The sequence below is a fragment of the Heterodontus francisci genome, chromosome 43, assembly GCF_036365525.1.
Source record: "Heterodontus francisci isolate sHetFra1 chromosome 43, sHetFra1.hap1, whole genome shotgun sequence".
In the NCBI taxonomy this organism is placed as follows: domain Eukaryota; kingdom Metazoa; phylum Chordata; class Chondrichthyes; order Heterodontiformes; family Heterodontidae; genus Heterodontus; species Heterodontus francisci.
Genome location: NC_090413.1, coordinates 7146445 through 7173292, shown reverse-complemented (window position 1 = coordinate 7173292; position 26848 = coordinate 7146445). Strand labels below are relative to the sequence as shown.

General features: G+C 48.5%; 1 protein-coding gene across 1 annotated transcript in view; it reads left to right on the top strand.

The window, feature by feature from the left end:
* Positions 1 to 20384, top strand: part of LOC137355533 (volume-regulated anion channel subunit LRRC8C-like) — an 88956-nt gene extending 68572 nt beyond the window's left edge. Inside the window, exons 2-3 of the mRNA XM_068020777.1 lie at positions 12065 to 12207; positions 17696 to 20384. Coding sequence (XP_067876878.1) covers positions 12067 to 12207; positions 17696 to 19957 — 2403 coding nt within the window. The 5' untranslated portion in view covers positions 12065 to 12066 and the 3' untranslated portion in view covers positions 19958 to 20384. The remainder of the gene's footprint in view (positions 1 to 12064; positions 12208 to 17695) is intronic.
* Positions 20385 to 26848: the final 6464 nt, after the last annotated feature.

The window sequence follows — 26848 nt, the reverse complement described above, 5'->3', positions numbered from 1 at the left end:
GGCAGACTCGTACCCACCAGTACTGTACCCCAGTGTTACACAGACAGATCTGTACCCGCCAGTACTGTATCCCAGTGTTATTCAGTGACAGCCCTGTCCCCACCAGTACTGTACCCCAGTGTTATTCAGTGACAGACCCGTACCCACCAGTACTGTACCCCAGTGTTATTCAGTGACAGACTCGTACCCGCCAGTACTGTACCCCAGTGTTATTCAGTGACAGACTCGTACCCGCCAGTACTGTATCCCAGTGTTATTCAGTGACAGACCTGTCCCCACCAGTACTGTACCACAGTGTTTTACAGTGACAGCCCTGTACCCAACAGTACTGCACCCCAGTGTTACAAAGACAGATCTGTCCCCACCAGTACTGTACCCCAGAGTTATACAGTGACAGACCCATACCCACCAGTACTGTACCCCAGTGTTATTCAGTGAAGTGTCTGCTGGTTTAACGGATCCCAGCCCGAGTGAGAGAGAACATTCAAAAATTCTTTTTTAAGTAAATTCCCTTTTTAGGAATGTGTTTTTTGACAATTAAGTGACCCATGCCCCGCCAGTGATTCACCCTGTGATTCACCCTGACTCACGGCTGTTAACTACAACACCCAGCACATTCTAGAATTGTTGAATAAAGTCAGCTGCTATCTGGAGATGAGGCCTGTCTGACTAGAGATGTTTGTTTGAACTGTCCCTCAGAGCAGGGTTGGGGATAGGGGGAGGGATGGGTACATATTGAGTCGGGAATGGTCTGGGGGAGAGGGATGAGAGGCAAGAAAAGAAGTGGGAGGATGGAGAGGGGTGGGGTGAGGGAGAGGGAGTGGGCGGAGAGAGCGGGTAGGGGCGTTTGGTGATGAGAGGAGGGAAAGTGGTGGGAGGAGGGAGAAGGACCGGGAGGGGCGGGGGATGGATTGTAGTAGAAGTGTGGGAGGTGGAAGAGGATGAGAGGAGGGAGCTGGAGAAGGGAGAGGCTGGAGAGGGTGTAGGGGGTGGGAGGGGGGAGTGGTGTGGGAGGAGGGAGAGGGACTGTGTGGTGAGGGGTTTAGAGGTGTTGTGTTCGGGCAGACCACTGATGCTCGAAAGAAAATCTAAAAGCAAAGTGCCACTGAAGTCAATCTGTGTGGAGTGATTTCTAACAGTCAGCTGAGCTGTTAGTGAGTTCCGGGCAGATGGGACTGGGACAGGGAGCTCCCGGCCAATGGGACTGGGAGAGTGTCTCCGAACCGACGGGACTGGGAGAGTGTCTCCCAGCCGATGGGAATGGGAGATTGGCTTCGAGCTGATGGGACTGGGAGGGTGTCTCCAAGCCGATGGGACTGGGAGAGTGTCTCCAAGCCGATGGGACTGGGAGAGTGTCTCCCAGCCGATGGGACTGGGAGAGTGTCTCCGAGTCGATGGGACTGGGAGAGTGTCTTCGAGCTGATGGGACTGGGAGGGTGTCTCCAAGCCGATGGGACTGGGAGAGTGTCTTCGAGCTGATGGGACTGGGAGGGTGTCTCCAAGCCGATGGGACTGGGAGAGTGTCTTCGAGCTGATGGGACTGGGAGGGTGTCTTCGAGCTGATGGGACTGGGAGGGTGTCTCCAAGCCGATGGGACTCGGAGAGTGTCTTCGAGCTGATGGGACTGGGAGGGTGTCTCCAAGCCGATGGGACTGGGAGAGTGTCTCCCAGCCGATGAGAATGGGAGAGTGTCTTCGAGCCGATGGGACTGGGAGAGTGTCTTCAAGCTGATGGGACTGGGAGGGTGTCTCCAAGCCAATGGGACTGGGAGGGTGTCTCCAAGCCAATGGGACTGGGAGAGTGTCTCCGAACCGACGGGACTGGGAGAGTGTCTTCGAGCCGATGGGACTGGGAGGGTGTCTCCAAGCCGATGGGACTGGGAGGGTGTCTCCGAGCCGATGAGAATGGGAGAGTGTCTTCGAGCCGATGGGACTGGGAGGGTGTCTCCGAGCCGATGAGAATGGGAGAGTGTCTTCGAGCCGATGGGACTGGGAGGGTGTCTCCAAGCCGATGAGAATGGGAGAGTGTCTTCGAGCCGATGGGACTGGGAGGGTGTCTCCAAGCCGATGAGAATGGGAGAGTGTCTTCGAGCCGATGGGACTGGGAGGGTGTCTCCAAGCCGATGGGACTGGGAGGGTGTCTCCGAGCCGATGAGAATGGGAGAGTGTCTTCGAGCCGATGGGACTGGGAGGGTGTCTCCAAGCCGATGGGACTGGGAGGGTGTCTCCGAGCCGATGAGAATGGGAGAGTGTCTTCGAGCCGATGGGACTGGGAGGGTGTCTCCAAGCCGATGGGACTGGGAGATTGTCTTCAAGCCGATGGGACTGGGAGAGTGTCTTCGTGCTGATGGGACTGGGAGAGTGTCTTCGTGCTGATGGGACTGGGAGAGTGTCTCGGAGCCGACGGGACTGGGAGACTGTCTCCGAGCCGATGAGAATGGGAGACTGTCTCCGAGCCGATGAGAATGGGAGAGTGTCTCCTAACCGATGGGACTGGGAGAGTGTCTTCGTGCCGATGGGACTGGGAGAGGGTATTCGAGCCAATGAGAATGGGAGAGTGTCTTCGAGCCAATGAGAATGGGAGAGTGTCTTCGAGCCGATGGAACCGGGGGAGTGTCTCCCAGCCGATGGGACTGGGAGAGTGACTCCTAGCCGATGGGACTGGGAGAGTGTCTCCTAACCGATGGGACTGGGAGAGTGTCTTCGAGCCAAAGAGAATGGGAGAGTGTCTTCGAGCCGATGGGACTGGGAGAGTGTCTCCAAGCCGATGGGACCGGGAGAGTGTCTCCAAGCCGATGGGACCGGGAGAGTGTCTCCTAGCTGATGGGACCGGGGGAGTGTCTCCCAGCCAATGGGACTGGGAAATTGTCTTCGAGCCGATGGGACTGGGAGAGTGTCTCCTTGCCGATAGGACTGGGAAATTGTCTTCGAGCTGATGGGACTGGGAGAGTGTCTTCGAGCCGATGGGACTGGGAGAGTCTCTTCGAGCCGATGGGACTGGGAGATTGTCTTCGAGCCGATGGGACTGGGAGAGTGTCTTCGAGCCGATGGGACTGGGAGAGTGTCTTCGAGCCGATGGGACTGGGAGAGTGTCTTCGAGCTGATGGGACTGGGAGATTGTCTTCGAGCCGATGGGACTGGGAGAGTGTCTTCGAGCCGATGGGACTGGGAGAGTCTCTTCGAGCCGATGGGACTGGGAGATTGTCTTCGAGTCGATGGGACTGGGAGAGTGTCTTCGAGCCGATGGGTCCGGGAGAGTGTCTCCTAGCTGATGGGACTGGGAGAGTGTCTCCAAGCCGATGGGACCGGGAGAGTGTCTCCTAGCTGATGGGACCGGGGGAGTGTCTCCCAGCCGATGGGACCGGGAGAGTGTCTCCTAGCTGATGGGACCGGGGGAGTGTCTCCCAGCCGATGGGACTGGGAAATTGTCTTCGAGCCGATGGGACGAGGAGAGTCTCTTCGAGCCGATGGGACTGGGAGAGTGTCTTGAAGCCGATGGGACTGGGAAAGTGTCTCCTTGCCGATGGGACTGGGAAATTGTCTTCGAGCTGATGGGACTGGGAGAGTGTCTTCGAGCCGATGGGACTGGGAGAGTGTCTTCGAGCCGATGGGACTGGGAGAGTCTCTTCGAGCCGATGGGACTGGGAGATTGTCTTCGAGCCGATGGGACTGGGAGATTGTCTTCGAGCCGATGTGACTGGGATAGTGTCTTCGAGCCGATGGGACTGGGAGAGTCTCTTCGAGCCGATGGGACTGGGAGAGTGTCATTGAGCCGATGGGCCTGGGAGAGTGTCTTCGAGCCGATGGGACTGGGAGAGTCTCTTCGAGCCGATGGGACTGGGAGAGTGTCATTGAGCCGATGGGACTGGGAGAGTGTCTTCGAGCAGATGGGACTGTGAGATTGTCTCCTAGCCGATGGGACTGGGAGAGTGTCTCCTAGCCGATGGGCCTGGGAGAGTGTCTCCGAGCCGATGGGACTGGGAGAGTGTCATTGAGCCGATGGGCCTGGGAGAGTGTCTCCGAGCCGATGGGATTCGGAGAGAGTCTCCTAGCCGATGGGACTGGGAGAGTGTCTCCTAGCCGATGGGACTGGGAGAGTGTCTCCTAGCCGATGGGATTGGGAGAGTGTGTTCGAGCCCATGGGCCTGGGAGACTGTCTCCGAGCCGATGATAATGGGAGAGTGTCTCTGAGCCGATGGGAATGGGGGAGTGTCTCCTAGCCGTTGGGACTGGGAGAGTGTATCATAGCCGATGGGACTATGAGAGTGTCTCTGAGCCGATGGGACTGGGAGAATGTCTCTGAGCCGATGGGACTGGGAGAGTGTCTCCGAGCCGATGGGACTGGGAGAGTGTCTTCGAGCCAATGGGACTGGGAGGGTGGCTTCGAGCCAATGGGACTGGGAGAGTGTCTCCGAGCCGATGGGACTGGGAGAGTGTCTCCTAGCCGATGGGCCTGGGAGAGTGTCTCCGAGCCGATGGGACTGGGAGAGTGTCTCCGAGCCGATGGGAGTGGGAGAGTGTCTTTGAGCCGATGGGACTGGGAGACTGTCTCCTAGCCGATGGGACTGGAAGAGTGTCTTTGAGCCGATGGGACTGGGAGACTGTCTCCTAGACGATGGGACTGGGAGACTGTCTCCTAGCCGATGGAACTGGAAGAGTGTCTTTGAGCCGATGGGACTGGGAGACTGTCTCCTAGACGATGGGACTGGGAGACTGTCTCCTAGCCGATGGAACTGGAAGAGTGTCTCCGAGCCGATGGGACTGGGAGACTGTCTCCTAGACGATGGGACTGGGAGGGTGGCTTCGAGCCAATGGGACTGGGAGAGTGTCTCCTAGCCGATGGGACTGGGAGAGTGTCTGCTAGCCAATGGGACTGGGAGGGTGGCTTCGAGCCAATGGGACTGGGAGAGTGTCTCCTAGCCGATGGGACTGGGAGAGTGTCTGCTAGCCGATGGGACTGGGAGAGTGTCTCCGAGCCGATGGGACTGGGAGAGTGTCTTTGAGCCGATGGGACTGGGAGACTGTCTCCTAGCCGATGGGACTGGAAGAGTGTCTTTGAGCCGATGGGACTGGGAGACTGTCTCCTAGACGATGGGACTGGGAGAGTGTCTTCGAGCCAAAGAGAATGGGAGAGTGTCTTCGAGCCGATGGGACCGGGAGAGTGTCTCCAAGCCGATGGGACCGGGAGAGTGTCTCCAAGCCGATGGGACCGGGAGAGTGTCTCCAAGCCGATGGGACCGGGAGAGTGTCTCCTAGCTGATGGGACCGGGGGAGTGTCTCCCAGCCAATGGGACTGGGAAATTGTCTTCGAGCCGATGGGACTGGGAGAGTCTCTTCGAGCCGATGGGACTGGGAGAGTGTCTCCTTGCCGATAGGACTGGGAAATTGTCTTCGAGCTGATGGGACTGGGAGAGTGTCTTCGAGCCGATGGGACTGGGAGAGTGTCTTCGAGCCGATGGGACTGGGAGAGTGTCTTCGAGCCGATGGGACTGGGAGAGTGTCTTCGAGCCGATGGGACTGGGAGAGTGTCTTCGAGCCGATGGGACTGGGAGAGTCTCTTCGAGCCGATGGGACTGGGAGATTGTCTTCGAGTCGATGGGACTGGGAGAGTGTCTTCGAGCCGATGGGTCCGGGAGAGTGTCTCCTAGCTGATGGGACTGGGAGAGTGTCTCCAAGCCGATGGGACCGGGAGAGTGTCTCCTAGCTGATGGGACCGGGGGAGTGTCTCCCAGCCGATGGGACCGGGAGAGTGTCTCCTAGCTGATGGGACCGGGGGAGTGTCTCCCAGCCGATGGGACTGGGAAATTGTCTTCGAGCCGATGGGACGAGGAGAGTCTCTTCGAGCCGATGGGACTGGGAGAGTGTCTTGAAGCCGATGGGACTGGGAAAGTGTCTCCTTGCCGATGGGACTGGGAAATTGTCTTCGAGCTGATGGGACTGGGAGAGTGTCTTCGAGCCGATGGGACTGGGAGAGTGTCTTCGAGCCGATGGGACTGGGAGAGTCTCTTCGAGCCGATGGGACTGGGAGATTGTCTTCGAGCCGATGGGACTGGGAGATTGTCTTCGAGCCGATGTGACTGGGAGAGTCTCTTCGAGCCGATGGGACTGGGAGAGTGTCTTCGAGCCGATGGGACTGGGAGAGTCTCTTCGAGCCGATGGGACTGGGAGAGTCTCTTCGAGCCGATGGGACTGGGAGAGTCTCTTCGAGCCGATGGGACTGGGAGAGTGTCTTCGAGCCGATGGGACTGGGAGATTGTCTTCGAGCCGATGGGACTGGGAGAGTGTTTTCGAGCCGATGGGACTGGGAGAGTGTCTTCGAGCAGATGGGACTGGGAGAGTGTCTTCGAGCCGATGGGACTGGGAGATTGTCGTCGAGCCGATGGGACTGGGAGAGTGTCATTGAGCCGATGGGCCTGGGAGAGTGTCTTCGAGCCGATGGGACTGGGAGAGTCTCTTCGAGCCGATGGGACTGGGAGAGTGTCTTCGAGCCGATGGGACTGGGAGATTGTCTTCGAGCAGATGGGACTGGGAGAGTGTCATTGAGCCGATGGGCCTGGGAGAGTGTCTTCGAGCCGATGGGACTGGGAGAGTCTCTTCGAGCCGATGGGACTGGGAGAGTGTCATTGAGCCGATGGGCCCGGGAGAGTGTCTTCGAGCCGATGTGACTGGGAGAGTGTCTTCGAGCAGATGGGACTGTGAGATTGTCTCCTAGCCGATGGGACTGGGAGAGTGTCTCCTAGCCGATGGGCCTGGGAGAGTGTCTCCGAGCCGATGGGACTGGGAGAGTGTCATTGAGCCGATGGGCCTGGGAGAGTGTCTCCGAGCCGATGGGATTCGGAGAGAGTCTCCTAGCCGATGGGACTGGGAGAGTGTCTCCTAGCCGATGGGACTGGGAGAGTGTCTCCTAGCCGATGGGATTGGGAGAGTGTGTTCGAGCCCATGGGCCTGGGAGACTGTCTCCGAGCCGATGATAATGGGAGAGTGTCTCTGAGCCGATGGGAATGGGGGAGTGTCTCCTAGCCGTTGGGACTGGGAGAGTGTATCATAGCCGATGGGACTATGAGAGTGTCTCTGAGCCGATGGGACTGGGAGAATGTCTCTGAGCCGATGGGACTGGGAGAGTGTCTCCGAGCCGATGGGACTGGGAGAGTGTCTTCGAGCCAATGGGACTGGGAGGGTGGCTTCGAGCCAATGGGACTGGGAGAGTGTCTCCTAGCCGATGGGACTGGGAGAGTGTCTGCTAGCCGATGGGACTGGGAGAGTGTCTCCGAGCCGATGGGAGTGGGAGAGTGTCTTTGAGCCGATGGGACTGGGAGACTGTCTCCTAGCCGATGGGACTGGAAGAGTGTCTTTGAGCCGATGGGACTGGGAGACTGTCTCCTAGACGATGGGACTGGGAGACTGTCTCCTAGCCGATGGAACTGGAAGAGTGTCTTTGAGCCGATGGGACTGGGAGAGTGTCTCCGAGCCGATGGGACTGGGAGAGTGTCTCCTAGCCGACGGGATTGTGTCAGTTTCTCCTAGCCGATGGGACTGTGAGATTGTCTCCGAGCCGATGGGACTGGGAGAGTGTCTCCTAGCCGACGGGATTGTGTCAGTTTCTCCTAGCCGATGGGACTGTGAGATTGTCTCCGAGCCGATGGGACTGGGAGAGTGTCTCCGAGCCGATGGGACTGGGAGAGTGTCTCATGCCGATGGGACTGGGTGAGTGTCTTCGAGCCGATGGGACTGGGAGATTGTCTTCGAGCCGATGGGACTGGGAGAGTGTCTCCTAGCCGATGGGACTTGTAGAGTGTCTCCTAGCCGATGGGACTGGGAGAGTGTCTCCGAGCCGATGGGACAGGGAGAGTGAGCTTCCGGCTGATGGGACTGGGAGTAGCTCAATGCTCCCCATCACATGGAGTGTTACTGGTGAACGCTGGCACTCACTCAGCGCGCAGTGACCTCAATCCTGGGAGAACAAACAAATCTGGTTGAAATAAGATTTGAAGTGAATAGTACTTGAAATTCTGGGGAATTCTGTGAGGCTCTATATTAAGCCCTGTGAGGTTGGTGTTTATTGGAGACAGTTTACAGCACTGATTTTATCCAGTATTACTTTAAACCCATCCACCAATGTTATATTAAGAATCTTCAGTCTGCAGTCACTTCTTGTCAACTTTTGCCACTGTAAATTTCCTTGTCCTCACTTTGAATGGAAATCCTATGTGAACTTGTCACACTGTAATTCCATCCCACCTCCAGTGGATGTGCTGCAGTCTCACTCCAGCCCCCCACCACCCCCCACTCCGGTTAATGCACAGGAATATAAGGAAGGTAATTGGATTAGTATAGGGAAACTTGGAAATCAACCTGAAGCGACACTGGACTTGTCACTTTCAAAGTCATGGAGGCAATATGGATCAAAAGGCAAATCGGCTGCTTGAATGACTGGTCAGAGGTGGGGTGTTCGTGTGTAAGGGTTACAATAAGGCTTCAAAGAACAACAATGTGTTAATGTAGCAGCATTTATGTAGAAAATGCCCCAGGGGCTTCATAGAGAGGAGAAAAAAATAGGACTATGTAAGACACAAAGCCGCGGAAAGGGTAATTAGGAAGGGTGACTGAAAGATTTATGTACTCCTTTGCAACACCTGAGGACATACCAAAGCTCTCTACAGACAATGATGTACTTTTGAAGCATAGTCACAGAGCAACAAATGCCGCACAGCAAGATCCCATAATGTGGTAATGAGCAGATAATCTGTTCTTTAAGTGATATTAGTTGAGAGTTTGATATTAGCTGGTCACTGGGAGAACTCCCTTGCTCTTCTTAAAATAATGCAATCTCTTACGCCCACCTGAAAGAGCAGACAGGGCCTCAGTTTAACGTGTGATCTGAAAGACAGCACTCCCTCAGTACTGCACTGGGAGTGTCGGCCTGGATTATGTGCTTGAGTCCCTGGAGTGGTGGGGTTGGGGGGGTGGTGAAGCCACGAACGCTTGACTCAGTGGTGAGAGCACTGCCCACCGAGTTACAGTTCACACCTAAAAGAAAAGGTTTACAGATGGAGGTTCCAGACAGGAGGGCTGAGGTGGTGAAGGGTGGGGTGGTAGAAGTGGGCACAAGAGGGCAGAGTCAGAAGCATGATGATGGGTTAGAGGGTTACAGAGAAGGGAGGGGGCAACGCCATGGCGGACGGTGAGGAGGGGAATGAGGATTTGACAATCTTTGCGTTGGGGACTGGTGAGGAAAGGGATGATATAGCAGCAGCACAGTGTGCAATAGGATACAGGCAAACAGAGCATTGGACAAGTTAGAGAGGGGGTTGGGGGGGCGGGGGGGGGGGAGTCGGTGGATGGAAGGCAGGCCAGGCATTGAAATGTTTGAGGTTGAAGATGATGAAGTGACTGCAGTCAGGCTGGGAACAAAGATTGTTGCGGGGGGGGGACGATAGGAGGCAGACGGTGTCGGGTAGGACATGGAGCTTGATGCTGAGTTGAGGGTGAAAGGATAATTTTCAGCCTGAGTCAGAGGCTGGGGTGGAGGATTGAATCTGTGACAAGGCAGCAGAGTTTATGGCAGGTGCCAAAGACAATGGCTTTGGTCTTTCTAATGTTCAGCTGAAGGAGACTGTGACTGTTTGAAGAATCTGCACTCACCTGTCAGACACCTGTTTGTCTGATATGCAGATCTCTCTCATTCCCAGCAGGATTGTAGTCTCTTTCCTGAGTCCAGATAGTTTGGTGCAGGTTGGCTGAGTTAAACCATTCAGGCCCCCAAATTACCAGTTAACACCGCCCAGCTTACCTAGGGCTGCTGTTCCTGCTGAAGCTGAACAGGCGTGTTGGTTAAAGAGTCACATATACTGAGTAGGAGGAATCCCAAACCTCACTATCACAGGCCTACTGCTCCCAGGGCCCATTACTGATCCAGGTCACCTGTTGATCCACAGGGCTCCAGGATAATGCAGGGCTGCCTGTCTCAACTATGGGACAGTCCAGCCTGCTCCAGAGAGCTGGCTTAGTTCTGAGCTTCCAGTGCCAGGCTATTGGCCTAGAGTCATATGGAGTCTGAAGAAACTTATTAATATTATTATTATCAATAGGGGCATAGAGTACAAGAGCAAGGAGCCACTAACAAGCGCATCTTCCCTGCCCTTCCCCTGTCAGCATTCTGAAGGGATCGTTCCCTCCACGACACCCTCGTCCACTCCTCCATTACCCCCACCACTTCGTCCCCTTCCCACGGCATCTTCCCCTGCAATCATAGGAGATGTAATACCTGACCTTTTACCTCCTCTCTCCTCACTATCCAAGGCTCCAAATCACTGTTTCAGGTGAAGCAGTGATTTACTTGTACTTCTTTCAATGTAGTATACTGTATTCGCTGCTCACAATGTGGTCTCCTCTACACTGGGGAGACCAAACGCAGACTGGGTGACCGCTTTGCGGAACACCTCCACTCAGTCTGCAAGCAGGACCCTGAGCTTCCGGTTTCTTGCCATTTCAACACTCCCCCCTGCTCTCATGCTCACATCTCTGTCCTGGGATTGCTGCAGTGTTCCAGTGAACATCAACACAAGCTCGAGGAACAGCATCTCATTTACCGATTAGGCACGCTACAGCCTGCCGGACTGAACATTGAGTTCAATAATTTCAGAGCATGACAGGCCCCCCATTTTATTTCTATTTTTAGTTATTTTTTCTTTTTTTCTTTTTTCATTTTTCTTCGTTTATTTTATTTTAGTTTGTTTCTACTGTGCCTACCCACTGTTTTTTTCATGTTTGTGCTTGGGGCCAGGGTTGTTCATTTTTCTGTCAATTGACACCCTCTCTGTACTGATACTTTGTCATTCAGCACACCATTAACATACCGTTTGTCTTTGCTCCATGACCTTCTGGTCAGTTATTCTCTGTGATCTTGTCCTATCTACGCCTTCTCTTTTGTTATCTCTTGCCCCACCCCCACTTTATTTGCTTAAAACCTATTACATTTCTAATATTTTCCAGTTCTGATGAAACGTTAACTCTGCTTCTCTTTCCACAGATGCTGCCAGACCTGCTGAGTGATTCCAGCATTTCTTGTTTTTCTTTCAGATTTCCAGCATCCGCAGTATTTTGCTTTTATTATTATACAAGAGAATTTCTGTAAGACACAACTCAGCTGGACTTTTGTGTCCAGTTCTGGGTGTCACACTTTAGAAAGGACGTGAGGGCATTGGAGAGTGTACAGAAAAGATTCACGAGAATGGTTCCTAGGATGAGGAATTTCAGTTATGAAGATAGTTTGGAGAATTAGGACAATTTTCTGGAGAGAAAAGAAGGCTGAGAGGTGATTTGATAGAGGTATTCAAAATCATGAGGGATCTGGACAGAGTAGATAGAGAGAAACTGTTCCCACTTTTGAAAGGATTGAGAACGAGAGGGCACAGATTTAAAGTAATGGGTAAAAGAAACAATGGGGACATGAGGGAAAACATTTTCATGCAGCGAGTGGTTAAGGTCTGGAATGTGCTGCCCGGGTGTGTGGTGGAGGCAGGTTCAATTGAAGCATTCAAAATGGAATTAGACAGTTATATGAAAAGGAAGAATGTGCAGGGTTATGGGGAGAAGGCAGGGGAATGAAACTGAGTGAATTGTTCATTCAGAGAGCTGGTGCAGACATGATGGGCCGAATGGCCTCCTTCTGCACTGTAACAATTATGTGATTCTGAAACACTCAGGGAGGAGAGCAATGCTTGATTAATTAGTCCAGGGTGCCAGGGTTAAGGGCAGCTCCAGTGCCACCTCAGTCTACTTGGGACGCTCCGTAACGCAGGCAATGATGCTTCTCTCCACTAGGCACACAGACCAATTCTTGGAAACACATGCATTGTGAGCCCTGTGCCCCTGATATCGGAGCAGAGACTCTGATTCCCAACCCTCAGGTATCACCTTCTAACTTCTTTTGTTGCTTGGTCTCAGAGTCCAGATCTTGTGTCGGGCATGCTGCTCAATGGGGCCAGTAAAGCACAGGAAGAGCCCAGATCTTACGAGCTGTGAGCATTGGTGTCTGATGACAATTTATTTCCCTTTCTGTGCAGGGATGATGATCCCACTGACAGAGTTGAAACAGTTCACAGACCAACAGCCAGCATTCCGGCTGCTGAAGCCCTGGTGGGACGTGTTTACAGAGTATATCTGTGCGGCCATGTTGATGATTGGTGTCTTCGGCTGCACGTTGCAGGTAGGGAACTGATAGTGACACATCAGTACCATTAGACTCACTACAGGGTCAGGATCAATATATACACACACACACACACACACACACAGGATCAATACACACACAGGATCAATACCCATACATACAGGATCAATATACACACACACTGAATCAATATGCACACATACAGGATCAATATACACAGACACAAGATCAATATATACACACACACAGGATCAATATTCACACACACTGGATCAATATACACACACACTGAATCAATATGCACACATACAGGATCAATATACACAGACACAAGATCAATATATACACAGACACAAGATCAATATACACACACACAGGATCAATATACACACACAGGATCAAAATACACACACAGGATCAATATGCACACACAAGATCAATATACTCACACACAAGATCAATATGCACACACAGGATCAATATACACACACAGGATCAATACCCATACACACTGGATCAATATACACACACACTGAATCAATATGCACACATACAGGATCAATATACACAGACACAAGATCAATATACACACACACAGGATCAATATACACACACAGGATCAAAATACACACACAGGATCAATACCCATACACACAGGATCAATATACACACACACTGGATCAATATACACAGACACAAGATCAATATACACACACACAGGATCAATATACACACACAGGATCAATATACACACACAGGATCAATATACACACACAGGATCAAAATACACACACAGGATCAATATGCACACGCAAGATCAATATACTCACACACAAGATCAATATGCACACACAGGATCAATATACACACACAGGATCAATACCCATTCACACTGGATCAATATACACACACACTGGATCAATATACACACACACTGAATCAATATGCACACATACAGGATCAATATACACAGACACAAGATCAATATACACACACATAGGATCAATATACACACAGGATCAATATACACACACAGGATCAAAATACACACACAGGATCAATATACTCACACACAAGATCAATATGCACACACAGGACCAATATACACACACAGGATCAATATACATACACAGGATCAATGTACACACACAGGATCGATATACACATGCAGGATCAATGTACACACACAGGATCAATATACACACACAAGATCAATATGCACACACAGGATCAATATATGCACACACACAGGATCATTATACACACACAGGATCAATATACACATATCAATATACACACAGGATCAATATACACACACAGGATCAATGTACACACAGGATCAATACACACACACACACGCACACACAGGATCAATACACACACTGGATCAATATGCACACATACAGGATCAATATACACAAACACAGGATCAATATACTCACACACAAGATCAATATGCACACACAGAATCAATATACACACACAGGATTAATGTACACACACACACAATCAATATACACACACAGGATCAATATACACACACAGGATCAATCTACATACACACAGGATCAATATACACACGCACAGGATCAATATACACACACTGGATCAATACACACACACACACTGGACCAATACACACACACACACACACACACACTGGATCAATACACACATACACTGGATCAATATGCGCACACAGGATCAATACACACACACACAGGATCAATATACACACACAGGATCAATGTACACACACAGGATCAATATACACACACAAGATCAATGTGCATACACAGGATCAATATATACACACACACAGGATCAATATACACACAAATGGGATCAATGTACACATATCAATATACACACAGGATAAATATACACACACAGGATCAATGTACACACTTGATCAATATGCACACACACAGGATCAATTAACACACACACACACAGGATCAATACACACACACTGGATCAATATGCACACATACAGGATCAATATACACAGACACAGGATCAATATACTCACACACAAGATCAATATGCACAGAGAGGATCAATATATGCACACACAGGATCAATATACACACACACTGGATCAATACACACACAAACTGGATCAATATACACACACACTGAATCAATATGTACACACACAGGATTAATGTACACACACACACAATCGATATACACACACAGGATCAATCTACACATGCACAGGATCAATATACACACGCACAGGATCAATATACACACACTGGATCCATACACACACACACACACTGGATCAATACACACACACACTGGATCAATACACACACACTGGATCAATACACGCACACAGGTCAATATGCATATACACAGGATCAATACACACAGGAACAATGTACACATACAGGATCGATATATATACACACAGGATCAATATGCACACACAGGAACAATGTACACACAGGATCAATATACACACACAGGTACAATGTACACATACAGGGTCAATATACACACACAGGATCAATATATACAAACAAAGGATCAATATACACACACCGGATCAATATATACACACACAGGAGTTATACACACACACAGGAACAATGTACGCATACAGGATCAATATACACACACAGGAACAATGTACTCATACAGCATCAATATTCACACACAAATGGGATCAATATACCAAAATAGGATCAATACACACACTCACACAAGGCCAATGTACACTCACATGGGATCAATATAAAATCACAGAATTGTTACAGTGCAGAAGGAGGCCAATCGGCCCATCGTGTCTGCACCGGCTCTCCAAAAGAGCAGTTATACTAGTGCCATTCCCCCCACTTTCTCCTCGTAACCCTGCACATTCTTCCTTTTCATATAACTGTCTAATTCCCTTTTAAGTGCTTCAATTGAACCTGCCTCCACCACGTCCTCAGGCAGTGCATTCCAGACCTTAACCACTTGCTGTGTGAAAAAGTTTTTCCTCATGTCACTTTTGCTTCTCTTACCAAATACTTGAAATCTGTGCCCTCTCGTCCTCGATCCTTCCACCAATGGGAACAGTTTCTCTCTGTCCGGACCCCTCATGATTTTGAATACCTCTATCAAATCACCTCTCAGCCTTCTCTTCTCCAAGGAAAACTTCCCAACTTCTCCAATCTATCTTTGTAACTGAAGTTGCTCATCCCTGGAATCTTTCTTGCAAATCTTTTCTGTACTCTCTCCAGTACCTTCACGTCTTTCCTCAAGTGCAGCGCCCTGAACTGGACGCAATACTCCAGCTGAGGCCGTACAAGTGCAATATAACTTCATTGCTCTTGTACTCTATGCCCCTATTAATAAAGCCCAGGATACTGTATGCTTTATTAACCGCTCTCTCAACCTGTCCTGTCACCTTTAATGACTTACGCACATATACACCCAGGTCCCTCTGCTCTTGCACCCCTTTTAGAATTATACACTTTATTCTATATTGTCTCTCCATGTTCTTCCTAACAAAATGAATCACTTTGCATTTCTCTGCGTTAAACTTCATCTGCCACCTGTCTGCCCATTCCACCAACTTGTCTATGCCCTTTTGAATTTCTGCACTATCCTCCTCACATTTCACAATGCGTATCAACTGCAAACTTTGATAACAAGGTCTAGGCCATTAAAATATATCAGGAAAAGCAAGGGTCCCAACACTGATCCCTGGGGAACTCCACTACAAGCCTTCCTCCAGCCCAAAAAACATCCATTAACCACTACTCTTTGTTTCCTATCACTCCACCAATTTCGTATCCATGTTGCTACCGTTCCTTTTATTCCATGAACTATAACATAGAAACATAGAAAATAGGAGCCATTCGGCCCTTCGAGCCTGCACCGCCATTCAATACGATCATGGCTGATCATCCAAACTCAGTACCCTGTTCCCGCTTTCTCCCCACATCACTTGATCCCATTAGCCCTAAGAACTATATCTAACTCATTCTTGAATATATTTAACGATTTGGCCTCAATTGCTTTCTGTGGTAGAAAATTCCACAGGTTCACCACACTCTGGGTGAAGAAATCTCTCCTCATCTCAGTCCTAAATGGCTTACCCCTTATCCTTAGATTGTGACCCCTGGTCCTGGACCCCCCCGCCATTGGGAACATCCTTCCTGCATCGAGTCTGTCCAGTCCTGTTAGAATTTTGTAGGTTTCTATGAGATCCCCTCTTATTCTTCTCAACTTTAGTGAATATAAGCCTAATCGACTCAATCTCTCTTCACACGTCAGTCCTACCATCCCAGGAATCAGTCTGGTAAACCTTCGCTGCACTCCCTGTATAGCAAGAACATCCTTCCTCAGATATGGAGAGCAAAACCACAGACAATACTCCAGATGTGGTCTCATCAAGACCCTGTATAATTGCAGCAAGACATCCTTGCTCCTGTACTCGAATCCTCTCGCTATGAAGGCCAACATACCATTTGCCTTCTTAACTGCCTGCTGCATCTGCATGCTTACTTTCAGCGACTGGTGCACAAGGACACCCAGGTCTCGCTGCACCTCCCCCTTTCCCAATCTATCGCTGTTCAGATAATCTGTCTTTCAATTTTTACAACCAAAGTGAATAACCTCACATTTATTCACATTATACTGCATCTGCCATGTATTTGCCCACTCACTCAACCTGTCCAAATCACACTGAAGCCTCTCTGCATCCTCCTCACAGCTCACACTCCCACCCAGCTTTGTGTCATCTGCAAATTTGGATATATTACATTTAATTCCCTCATCTATATCATTAATATATATTGTGAATAGCTGGGGTCCTAGCACTGATCCCTGCGGTACCCCATTAGTCACTACCTGCCACTCGGAAAAAGACCTGGTTATTCCTACTCTTTGTTTCCTATCTGCCAACCAGTTCTCTATCCATGTCAGTACCTTACCCCCAATCCTATGTGCTTTAATTTTGCATGCTAATCTCTTATGTGGGACCTTATCGAAAGCCTTCTGAAAGTCCAAATACACCACATCCACTGGTTCTCCCTTATCTATTCTACTAGTTACATCCTCAAAACATTCCAGTAGATTTGTCAAGCATGATTTCCCTTTTGTAAATCCATGTTGACTTTGCTCACAAGTCTGTTGTGAGGCACTATATCAAATGCCTTTTGAAAGTCCATGTACACCACGTTAACAGCATTTCCCTCATCAACCCTCTCTGTTACCTCCTCAAAAAAACTCCAGCAAATTAGTTAAGCATGATTTTCCCTTAAGAAATCCATGCTGGCTTTCCTTAGTTAACTCGCATTTGTCCATGTGACTATTAATTTTGTCCCAAATTATTCTTATAAAGATGCAAACATGATGAATATACACTCAGACAGGATCAATATACCCACAGTGCTATTCATATACACAGGGTCAATATACACATTATGATACTCATATACAGGGGTTAGGACGAATATACACTGAGGTGTAACCATGTGTCTACTGCGTCTGTATGAATTGAAACCAACCATTTCCTTCTGTTTAGGTGACGCAAGACAAGATTATCTGTCTCCCTGGACCTTCATCTGCACACTCAGAGTTGCATATCAATTGTTCCGAGTTCATGATGCAACTAAAGCCCTCAACTAGCTCAAGACATGAAATGAATGGGTTAAAGACCAACCTGGACCTGCAGCAATATAGCTTCATTAACCAGATCTGTTATGAGAAAGCCCTTCACTGGTACGCCAAATACTTTCCGTATCTGGTGCTCATGCACACCCTCATCTTCATGATCTGTGGCAGCTTTTGGTTCAAGTTCCCAGGAACCAGCTCCAAAATTGAGCACTTTGTTTCCATTTTGGGCAAGTGCTTCGACTCCCCATGGACAACGCGGGCGCTGAGTGAGGTTTCGAGTGAGAATCAGGAGAAAGCGCAGCAAAGTCGGTCACTGGATTTCTTGTCTCGGTCCAACTCCAAGTCTGAGTCCAGGTTGCCCACTGAAGAGGTCAGTTTCGTTGAATCTCCGGGTATCCAGTCCAGTGTGGATAAAGTGGTTGTGGACAAGGGGAGCCTGAGTGCACTCGATAAAAAGGAGGGCGAGCAGGCCAAGGCTTTGTTCGAAAAGGTGAAGAAGTTCCGGCTGCATGTGGAGGAAGGAGACATCCTTTACGTAATGTACATTCGGCAAACAATTGTCCGGGTTCTCAAGTTCGTCGTGATAATCCTTTACAATGCGTCACTGGTTCTGAACATACATGTTGTGGTTCCCTGCACAGTCAATATTAAGGATGTGACTGGTTACAACAATTTCTGTTGCAATCACACAAAGGCCCATCTTTTCTTCAAACTAGCCGTCTGCTACATCTGCTTTGTGTCAGTGTATGGCTGCACCTGCCTCTATACCCTGTACTGGCTCTTCTACCGACCCCTCAAGGAATATTCCTTTGAATATGTGCGGCAGGAGTCGGGGATCAGCGATATTCCGGATGTGAAGAATGATTTTGCCTTCATGCTTCACCTGATAGACCAGTACGATTCTCTGTACTCCAAGAGGTTTGCTGTCTTTCTCTCTGAAGTTAGTGAGAGTAAGTTGATGCAGCTGAACCTGAACCATGAATGGACCGAGGATAAGCTACGGCAGAGGCTGCAGAGGAACAGCCAGAACCGTCTTGAGCTCCATCTGTTTATGGCTCCGGGAGTTCCCACTTCCACCTTCGAGGTGACTGAAATCGAGTCCCTGAAACTAGAATTGATTAGTGATCTCGAGTTGCCAGCAAAGACTGTGCAGTTAGTCAACCTTCAGGAGTTGGCGTTGTTGAACTGTCCCATCAAACTTCATGTGGCTGCATTGGGTTTTTTGAGGGAGCATCTCAAAGTCCTCCAGATCCGTTTCAACAGCAGCCAGGAGATTCCTGTCTGGGCACACACCATGAGAAATGTGGAGGAACTCTATCTCACAGGCTCGCTGACTCAAGATAGTGCAAAATGCCTTTTCCTCGATTCTCTTGGTGAGCTTCATAGTCTTAAGGTCCTCTCTCTGAAGAGCAACTTGACCAAGATCCCTCCAAACCTGGTGGAGGTTGCCAGCCACCTTCAGAAGTTGACCATCCACAACAATGGCACCAAACTCATGACATTGAACAGCCTGAAGAAGCTGCAGCAGCTCAGGGAGTTGGAGCTCATTAACTGCGAGCTCGAGCACATCCCTCACACTGTGTTCAGCCTCTTGAATTTAGAGGAGCTCAACTTGAAGGACAACAACCTCCGATCCATTGAGGAAATCCTCAGCCTCCAACACTGCCACAAACTAACGTGCCTGAAGCTGTGGTATAATCATATCGTCTACATTCCCGAACATATCAAAAAGCTCAGCTCTTTGGAATGCCTTTATCTCAACAATAATCAGATTGAGCACATACCCCCACAACTCTTCCTGTGCAACAAACTCCGACATCTGGACTTCTCTCACAATCGCATCAGTTCAATCCCCCCGGAAATCGGCGTCCTTCAAAACCTCCAATACTTTTCCATTTCCTACAACAGCGTCGAGTCTCTGCCCAATGAGCTATTCTTTTGTAAGAAAATGAAGACGCTGAAGGTTGCCCACAATTGTCTAACTGCCCTCTCGCCCAGAATCACAAGCCTGTCCCTGCTGGCAAGGCTGGAACTGAAGGGCAATCACCTGGATGTGTTGCCCCCTGAGGTGGGCGAGTGCAGCAGCCTGACCCGCAGAGCCCTCATTGTGGAGGAATCTTTGTTTCAAGCCCTTCCTTTAGATGTCAGAGAGCGGATGAAGGATGACTGAATCCAGGCGGACAACATAGAACACCGCGATTTAAAAATAAATGAGCTGCTCTGAGCAAAGCTGAAGTGAACAGGAAGTGGGAGATGGACAGAATGATGGGTTTGTTCCAGGTCAGTGGAGTTCATTTAATGACAACCTCACACAAAGATACCTAGACATCGAGAGAGGGAATTTTGGACAATTGGTTTGATGATTTATTTACTCTGGTGCCTTTCACAACTGAACGTTGGGCCAAGCTGATTTAGTTGGATTGTCCAATAGAAAGCTTCATTCTGCCACACAGCCCACCATTGGTTAAAAGCTTGCAGGACTTGTGATTTATGAATGGAAAGCAGAGTGAGCGGAACCAGTGTGACTGATGGAATCATCCATTTGGGAACCATGGGCAATGTTCCATTATCAAGATTCTCGTGGAAATGTAGTATTTGTAACACATTTTACAACCTTATTTGTAATTTTATACACTATTTAATATAATAAAATGGTGATGCCAACATTCTGTCTCCTGATCCAGACCTTCTGTCTCCTAGTCCAGACATTCTGTCTCCTGGTCCAGACCTTCTGTCTCCTAGTCCAGACCTTCTGTCTCCTGGTCTAGACATTCTGTCTCCTGGTCTAGACATTCTGTCTCCTGGTCCAGACCTTCTGCTCCTGGTCCAGACATTCTGTCTCCTGGTCCAGACCTTCTGTCTCCTGGTCCAGACATTCTGGATGGAATTTTATGGGCTCTGCAAGAGCAGATTTGGTGGCGTGTGGGGGGATTTAATTAAGCAGGAGTTTTTTTTCAGATTCCTGTTGGAGGGATATTTTAGAGAAATTAAGTCGGCAAAGAAGCGAGGAAAAGGGAGAGAGAGGAGTTGAACACGTGGCTGCAGGGATGGTGCAGGAGGGAGGGTTTTGGTTTCCTGGATAATTGGGGCTGTTTCTGGGGTAGGTGGGACCTCTACAAACAGGATGGTCTTCACCTGAACCAGAGGAGTACCAATATCCTGGGGGGGAGATTTGCTAGTGCTCTTCGGGGGGGTTTAAACTAATTCAGCAGGGGAATGGGAACCTAAAATGTAGTGCCAGTGTACAGGATGTTGAGAGTAGTGAGGTCAGGGATAAGGTTACAAGGACGCAAGAGGGCACTGGCAAGCAAGAACCTGGTTTAAAGTGTGTCTACTTCAACGCCAGGAGCATCTGGAATAAGGTGGGTGAGCTTGCAGCATGGGTTGGTACCTGGGATCTCGATGTTGTGGCCATTTCGGAGACATGGGTAGAGCAGGGCCAGGAATGGATGTTGCAGGTTCCGGGATTTAGATGTTTCAGTAAGAACAGAGAAGATGGTAAAAGAGGGGGGGGGGGTGTGGCATTGTTAATCAAGGAGAGTATTACAGCGACAGAAAGGACGTTTGAGGACTCGTCTACTGAGGTAGTATGGGCCGAGGTTAGAAACAGGAGAGGTGAGGTCACCCCGTTGGGAGTCTTTTATAGACCTCCAAATAGTTCCAGAGATGTAGAGGAAAGGATAGCGAAGATGATTCTCGACAGGGGCGAGAGTAACAGGGTAGTTGTTATGGGGGACTTTAACTTTCCAAATATCGACTGGAAATACTATAGTTCGAGTACTTTAGATGGGTCAGTTTTTGTCCAGTGTGTGCAGGAGGGTTTTCTGACACAGTATGTAGACAGGCCAACCAGGGGAGATGCCACATTGGTTTTGGTACTGGGTAATGAACCCGGCCAGGTGTTAGATTTAGATGTAGGTGAGCACTTTGGTGATAGTGATCACAATTCGGTTAGGTTTACCTTAGCGATGGGCAGGGACAGGTATATACCGCAGGGTAAAAATTATAGCTGGGGGAAAGGAAATTATGATGCGATTAGGCAAGATTTAGGATGTGTAGGATGGGGAAGGAAACTGCAGGGGATGGGAACAATCGAAATGTGGAGCTTATTCGAGGAGCAGCTACTGCGTGTCCTTGATAAGTATGTACCTGTGAGGCAGGGAGGAAGTTGTCGAGCGAGGGAGCCGTGGTTTACGAAAGAAGTTGAAGCGCTTGTCAAGAGAAAGAAGAAGGCTTATGTTAGGATGAGACGTGAAGGCTCAGTTAGGGCGCTTGAAAGTTACAAGCTAGCCAGGAAGGATCTAAAGGGAGAGCTAAGAAGAGCAAGGAGAGGACACGAGAAGTCATGGGCGGGTAGGATCAGGGAAAACCCTAAGGCTTTCTATAGGTATATCAGGAATAAAAGAATGACGAGAGTTAGATTAGGGCCAATCAAGGATAGTAGTGGGAAGTTGTGTGTGGAATCAGAGGAGATAGGGGAAGTGTTAAATGAATATTTTGCGTCAGTATTTACAGTAGAGAAAGAAAATGTTGTCGAGGAGAATACTGAGATTCAGGCTACTAGGCTAGATGGGATTGAGGTTCACAAGGAGGAGGTGTTATCAATTTTGGAAAGTGTGAAAATAGATAAGTCCCCTGGGCCAGATCGGATTTATCCTAGGATTCTCTGGGAAGCTAGGAAGGAGATTGCAGAGCCTTTGTCCTTGAACTTTATGTCGTCATTGTCGACAGGAATAGTGCCGGAAGACTGGAGGATAGCAAATGTTGTCCCCTTGTTCAAGAAGGGGAGTAGAGACAGCCCTGGTAATTATAGACCTGTGAGCCTTACTTCGGTTGTGGGTAAAATGTTGGAAAAGGTTATAAGAGACAGGATTTATAATCATCTTGAAAAGAATAAGTTCATTAGCGATAGTCAGCACGGTTTTGTGACGGGTAGGTCGTGCCTCACCAACCTTATTGAGTTTTTTGAGAAGGTGACCAAACAGGTGGATGAGGGTAAAGCAGTGGATGTGGTGTATATGGATTTCAGTAAGGCGTTTGATAAGGTACCCCACGGTAGGCTATTGCAGAAAATACGGAAGTATGGGGTTGAAGGTGATTTAGAGCTTTGGATCAGAAATTGGCTAGCTGAAAGAAGACAGAGGGTGGTGGTTGATGGCAAATGTTCATCCTGGAGTTTAGTTACTAGTGGTGTACCGCAAGGATCTGTTTTGGGGCCACTGCTGTTTGTCATTTTTATAAATGACCTGGAAGAGGGTGTAGAAGGGTGGGTTAGTAAATTTGCGGATGACACTGAGGTCGGTGGAGTTGTGGATAGTGCCGAAGGATGTTGTAGGGTTCAGAGGGACATAGATAGGCTGCAGAGCTGGGCTGAGAGATGGCAAATGGAGTTTAATGCGGAAAAGTGCGAGGTGATTCACTTTGGAAGGAGTAACAGGAATGCAGAGTACTGGTCTAATGGGAAGATTATTGGTAGTGTAGATGAACAGAGAGATCTTGGTGTCCAGGTGCATAAATCCCTGAAGGTTGCTACCCAGGTTAATAGGGCTGTTAAGAAGGCATATGATGTGTTAGCTTTTATTAGTAGGGGGATCGAGTTTCGGAGCCACAAGGTCATGCTGCAGCTGTACAAAACTCTGGTGAGACCGCACCTGGAGTATTGCGTGCAGTTCTGGTCACCGCATTATAGGAAGGATGTGGAAGCTATGGAAAGGGTGCAGAGGAGATTTACTAGGATGTTGCCTGGTATGGAGGGAAGGTCTTACGAGGAAAGGCTGAGGGACTTGAGGTTGTTTTCGTTAGAGAGAAGGAGGAGGAGAGGTGACTTAATAGAGACATATAAGATAATCAGAGGGTTAGATAGGGTGGATAGTGAGAGTCTTTTTCCTCGGATGGTGATGGCAAACACGAGGGGACATAGCTTTAAGCTGAGGGGTGATAGATATAGGACAGATGTTAGAGGTAGTTTCTTTACTCAGAGAGTAGTAGGGGCGTAGAACGCCCTGCCTGCAACAGTAGTAGACTCGCCAACTTTAAGGGCATTTAAGTGGTCATTGGATAGACATATGGATGAAAATGGAACAGTGTAGGTCAGATGGTTTCACAGGTCGGCGCAACATCGAGGGCCGAAGGGCCTGTACTGCGCTGTAATGTTCTAATTCTAATTCTACTTCTAAGTGTTCTGGGGCTCCTCCTGCATGGTGGCAGATTGCAGCTTTGCATTCATTTACATACCATGAATATTCATTACCCTACACTTAGTTACTGTTCAGTCCTACCTGCCAGATTAAATGAACAGTGAGCGCTATTCCCGTGCCACCTGGTACACAATTGTTTCACCGTGGCCTGCAAACAGTCTGCTTTGTGCAGTTGAGTCTCAGGTCTGTGTTGTTCTCTCTTTAACTCATCTTCAAAATGAACGCCAGCATTGGAATGGATGTTTCCTTCCAGGTTTGGCTCCAGCAAGGGTGATAATCTCAGGGGATGGTGGTGAAGGCATTGGGGGGGTCTTCATGGAGTAGCGGGAGGGGGTGGGGGGGCGGTGGAGCAGAGCGTCCAGGGTGTGTAATGGTTGCTAATGCTGCTCAAGCTGGATGTGGTCGGCTGTGGGGGTGGTCGATTGATTAGAACATTACAGTCAGAAAATAGTCGGCAATGGCCTTCACGGAGGGATGAGTGATGTCGACATCGGGGAGCTGTGGGGCAACTTGAGAGTACTGACTAACAGAGGGAATGGTCACAGTCAATGGGGACAAATGGATTCTGTAGGGGAGAAGGTCAACACTAATGGGAGGGTATTCGACAGCTTCGTATGGAGGGGAATGGGATTCAACAACAATGGTCAGTTCAATGTGAGGAGGTTCAATAGTAAGAGTCGGCATGTTGATAGTAATGGGAGTAGGAACAGGGAGGAGAAGGGATGGCATAAATACGTTGATGATTACATTGTGTATGGTAATGGAGGGAGGCTCAATGGTAATGGAGGGAAGGTAACATTGGGTGGGTAACATAGGTGGTGGGTTCAAGCTGGAAGGTTGCAGAAGGTTGGATTCCATGTGCACCATTTTCTCCAATTATAATGGAAACCAGGTGGCCACTTACAGATGCAAGGAGAGTGGGAAGAGGCAAATGACAGTGGGTGTGTCTTCTACCTGGCTGCAATTTGAAGGCAGATATAAGGGAGCTGTTCATTGCCTCAATGGCTAACAAAGGAAGTTAAGGATTATATAAGATGAAAAGAAAAGGCTTATAAAGTTACCAGAAATAGTAGTAAACCTGAGGTTTGGGAGGATTTTAGAATACAGCAAAGGAGGACCAAGAAACTGATAAAGAAAGGGAGAATAGAATATAAATGTAAGCTAGCAAAAAATATAATAACCTACTGTAAAAGCTTCTATAGGTACATAAAAAGGAAACGTTTGGCTAAGACAAATGGGGGTCCATTACAGGCAGAGTCAGAAGAATTTATAATGGGGAATAGAGAAATGGCAGAGAAGCTAAATGATTGCTTTGTGTCTAAATTCACTGAGGAATATACAACAAATTTCCCAAAATTAGAGATCCAAGGGAGAATGAGGAATTGAAGGAAATTAGTATGAGTAAGAAGGTTGTATTGGAGAAATTAATGGGGTTGAAGGTTGATAAGTCCCCAGGACCTGATATTCTACATCCCAGAGTGTTGAAAGAGGTAGCTATGGAGATAATGGATGCATTGGTGATCATCTTCCAAAATTCTATAGATTCTGGAGTGGTTCCTGCAGATTGGAAGGAAGAAAATGTCACCCCACTATTTAAGAAGGGAGGGAGAGAGAAAACAGGGAAGTACAGATCTGTTAGCCTTATATCAGTCGTAGGGAAAATGTTAGAATATATTCTAAAGGATGTGATAAATGGACACTTGGATAATAATGATCCAATTGGACATAGTCAACATGGATTTATGAATGGGAAATCATGTTTGACGAACCTGTTGGAGTTTTTTGAGGATGTTACTAACAGAATTGACAAAGGGGAGTCGGTAGACGTGGTATACTTGGATTTTCAAAAGGCTTTTGATAAAGTTCTCACATAAGGTTGGTTAGCAAAATTTAAAGCACATGGGATAGGAGGTAATATCCTGGCATGGGTGAAGGAGTGGTTCACAGGCAGAAAGCAGAGAGTAGGAATAAATGGGTCATTCTCGCGTTGGCAGGCTGTGACTAATGGGGTACCACAGGGATCAGTACCTGGGGCCCCAGCTGTTCACAATATATATCAATGATTTGGATGTGGGGACCAAATGTAATATTTCCAAGTTTGCAGATGACACAAAACTAGGTGGGAATGTGTGTTGTGAGGAAGATGCAAAGTGACTTCAAGGGGATTTGGACAGACTTAGTGAGTGGGCAAGAACATGGTAAATGGAATATGTGGAGAAATATGAGGTTATCCATTTTATTAGGAGGAATAGATGTGCAGAGTATTTCTTAAATGGTCAGAGATTAGAAAGTGTAGATGCACAAAGGGACCTGGGTGTCTTTGTCCATAAATCACTGAAAGCTAACATGCAGGTGCAGCAAGAAATTAGGAAGGCTAATGGTATGTTTGCCTTTATTGCAAGAGGATCTGAATACAGGAATAGTGAAGTCTTGCTTCAGTTGTATAGAACCTTGGTTAGACTGCACCTGGAGTACTGTGAGCAGTTTTGATCCCCTTACCTTAGGAAGGTATTATTGCCATAGAGGGAGTGCAATGAAGGTTCACCAGACTTGTTCCTAGGATGGTGGGACTGTCCTATGAAGAGAGATTGGGGAAACTGGGCCTGTATTCTCTAGAGTTTTGAAGAGTGAGAAGTGATCTCATTGAAACCTACAAAATGCTTAAAGGTATAGACAGGGTAGATGCAGCTAAGATGTTTCCCTTGTCTGGAGAGTCTAGAACCAGGGGACACAATTTCAAAATAAGGGAGATGTCACTTAGGACAGAGATGAGGAGAAATTTCTTTACTCAGAGGGTTGTGAATCTTTGGAATTCTCTATCCCAGAGGGCTGTGGAAGCTCAGTCATTGAGTATGTTTAAAGCA